The sequence below is a fragment of the Eriocheir sinensis genome, chromosome 35, assembly GCF_024679095.1.
Source record: "Eriocheir sinensis breed Jianghai 21 chromosome 35, ASM2467909v1, whole genome shotgun sequence".
In the NCBI taxonomy this organism is placed as follows: domain Eukaryota; kingdom Metazoa; phylum Arthropoda; class Malacostraca; order Decapoda; family Varunidae; genus Eriocheir; species Eriocheir sinensis.
In genome coordinates this window covers 13,821,229-13,823,728 of record NC_066543.1, presented here as the reverse complement: position 1 = coordinate 13,823,728, position 2,500 = coordinate 13,821,229, and the positions used below count along the sequence as shown (strand labels likewise).

The window sequence follows — 2,500 nt, the reverse complement described above, 5'->3', positions numbered from 1 at the left end:
TATATATATATATATATATATATATATATATATATATATATGTAAACAGGCAGACATAGACAGACAGGCACATTGACAGACAGACAGACAATTAAAATCTCTCTCTCTCTCTCTCTCACACACACACACACACACACACACACACACACACACACACACACACCAATACACAAACGCTTTTTATTTAATTTCTCTTCCTCTTTGCTAAACCAAACAGGAAGCTTCGAAACGCCTGCGTAATGAGGAGGATGCTCGAAACAAGCTGCAACAGGGAAGTAAGAAAACTGAACAAGAGGTTGATGGTCTAAGGAAGGACATGGAGGATTTGGAACAAGGAATTCAGAAGGCAGAGCAGGATAGGGCTACAAAGGATCAGCAAATACACAATATGAATGAAGAGATCGCCCACCAAGAGGAACTCATTAATAAGATTAACAAGGAAAAGAAGCACCTGCAAGAATGCACGCAGAAGACTTCTGAGGATCTCCAGAATCTCGAAGACAAGTGCAACCACTTCATTAACGTTAAGGCAAAACTAGAGCAGAACTTGGATGAGCTTGAGGACACTTTGGAACGCGAGAAAAAGCTTCGCAATGACGTGGAAAAGACAAAGAGGAAGGTTGAAGGTGATCTGAAGCTTTCACAAGAAGCTGTTGCTGATCTGGAGCGAAACCAGAAGGAAATTGAAGCAACTATCCTCCGCAAGGAAAAGGAACACTCAGCACTGGTTAGCAAAATCGAAGAAGAACAGGCCCAGTATTCAAAGATGCAAAGGCAAATCAAAGAACAGCAAACCCGAGTGGAGGATCTTGAGCATGAAGCCGAGCACGAACGCCTGGCCCGCGCTAAGGCTGAGAAGGGAAAGACTACTTTGGCTCAGGAACTCTCGGAACTTGCAGATCAACTGGATGAAGCTGGAGGAGCCACCGCTGCCCAGATTGAACTGAATAAGAAGCGTGAGGCTGAATTGGCCAAGCTCCGCCGTGACCTTGAAGAGATCAACATTCAGCACGAAGCCGCTCTTTCTCAACTCCGCAAGAAGCATAACGATACCATCAATGAAATGTCCGAACAGATTGATCACTTGAATAAGATGAAGGCCAGGTAAGATATCTTTTGACTAAACCATAATAAACAAAAACTGAAACTAGTAAATATATCAAATATGCTAACATAAATTTCTAGAACACGCTATACAGTCTAGGAAAAAGAAAAGATTTTAAGCACTCAACAATATTACTGACTTTATTCCGCAGGATGGAAAAGGATAAGGACACACTGAAGCGTGAAGCCGAGGACGCCAAGGCAGCTCTCGACTCTCTCGTTCACGAAAAGGTGAAATATTGGGCCTAATATAACAAGATTGCTATCATTAATCTTTTTAAAGTTATTTCAAGCATGCAGTTCATTTTCAATATGACCATAACATAATTTGAATGTGTGATGGAATAGGGACTTAATTTATCACACATTATAGAAGTAGCACTTAGAACTCTGAAAGATGATATATGTTCCAAAATTTCAAGGAAACATCCTAATTACTGTTTGGCCTATAACCTACAGGCAGCTGCTGAGAAGACCGCTAAGCAGATCCAACAGCAAATCTCAGAATCCACGGCCAAGCTGGATGAGTTGAACCGCACTCTTAATGACTTCGACTCAACTAAGAAGAAGTACTTGGCAGAGAACAACGACCTCCAGAGGCAGATCGAGGAGGCTGAGAACCAGATCGGTCAACTGTCGAAGCTGAAGCTGTCTCTGACCAACCAGCTGGAGGACCACAGGAAGCTAGCTGACGAAGAAAGCCGTGTTAGTAACACTAGTACAAAAAATAGAATTAATATTTCAAAGATGCTATATGTTTTGAAATATTTTCAATTAACTACGCCTATTTTATCAACTTAATTTATTCAAAGAAAAAAAAATTTCCCTTTTTCTTGTAGGACCGTGCTACTCTGCTGGGTAAGTGTCGCAACCTTGAGCACGACATTGAGGGTCTCCGTGAGCAGCTGGAGATTGAGAGTGAAGGCAAGGGTGATGTCCAGCGGATGTTGTCAAAGGCCAGTGCTGAAGCTCAGATGTGGCGCTCCAAGTACGAGAACGAAGGCGTAGCCCGAGTTGAAGAAATTGAAGCTTCCCGTATGAAGCTTGCCGCTCGCCTGGACGAGGCCGAATCTCAGATTGAGCAACTGAATATCAAGAACGTCAGCCTAGAGAAGGCCAAGCAACGCCTGCTTAGTGACATTGAAGAGACTCAGATTGCTGCTGAACGTGCGAAAACATTGGCTGACTCGGCTGAAAAGAAACAGAAACACTTTGATCGCATTCTTTCTGAATGGAAACTCAAGGTTGATGATCTCGCCTCGAATCTTGATTCATCCCAAAAGGAATGCCGTAACTATTCTACTGAGGTATTCCGCGTTAAGGCAGCATATGAAGAGAACCTGGAGCAGTTGGACTCAATCCGTAGAGAAAACAAGAACCTCAATGATGAAATTAA

At 42.7% G+C, this 2,500-nt stretch overlaps 1 protein-coding gene across 1 annotated transcript in view; it reads left to right on the top strand.

Annotated features, from left to right (window-relative positions):
• Positions 1-2,500, top strand: part of LOC127007450 (myosin heavy chain, muscle-like) — a 10,134-nt gene that overhangs the window by 5,700 nt on the left and 1,934 nt on the right. The window contains exons 17-20 of the mRNA XM_050878492.1: positions 218-1,104; positions 1,257-1,335; positions 1,564-1,809; positions 1,944-2,500. The exon at positions 1,944-2,500 is cut by the window's right edge and continues 231 nt beyond it. Of these exons, the coding sequence (XP_050734449.1) occupies positions 218-1,104; positions 1,257-1,335; positions 1,564-1,809; positions 1,944-2,500 (1,769 nt within the window). The remainder of the gene's footprint in view (positions 1-217; positions 1,105-1,256; positions 1,336-1,563; positions 1,810-1,943) is intronic.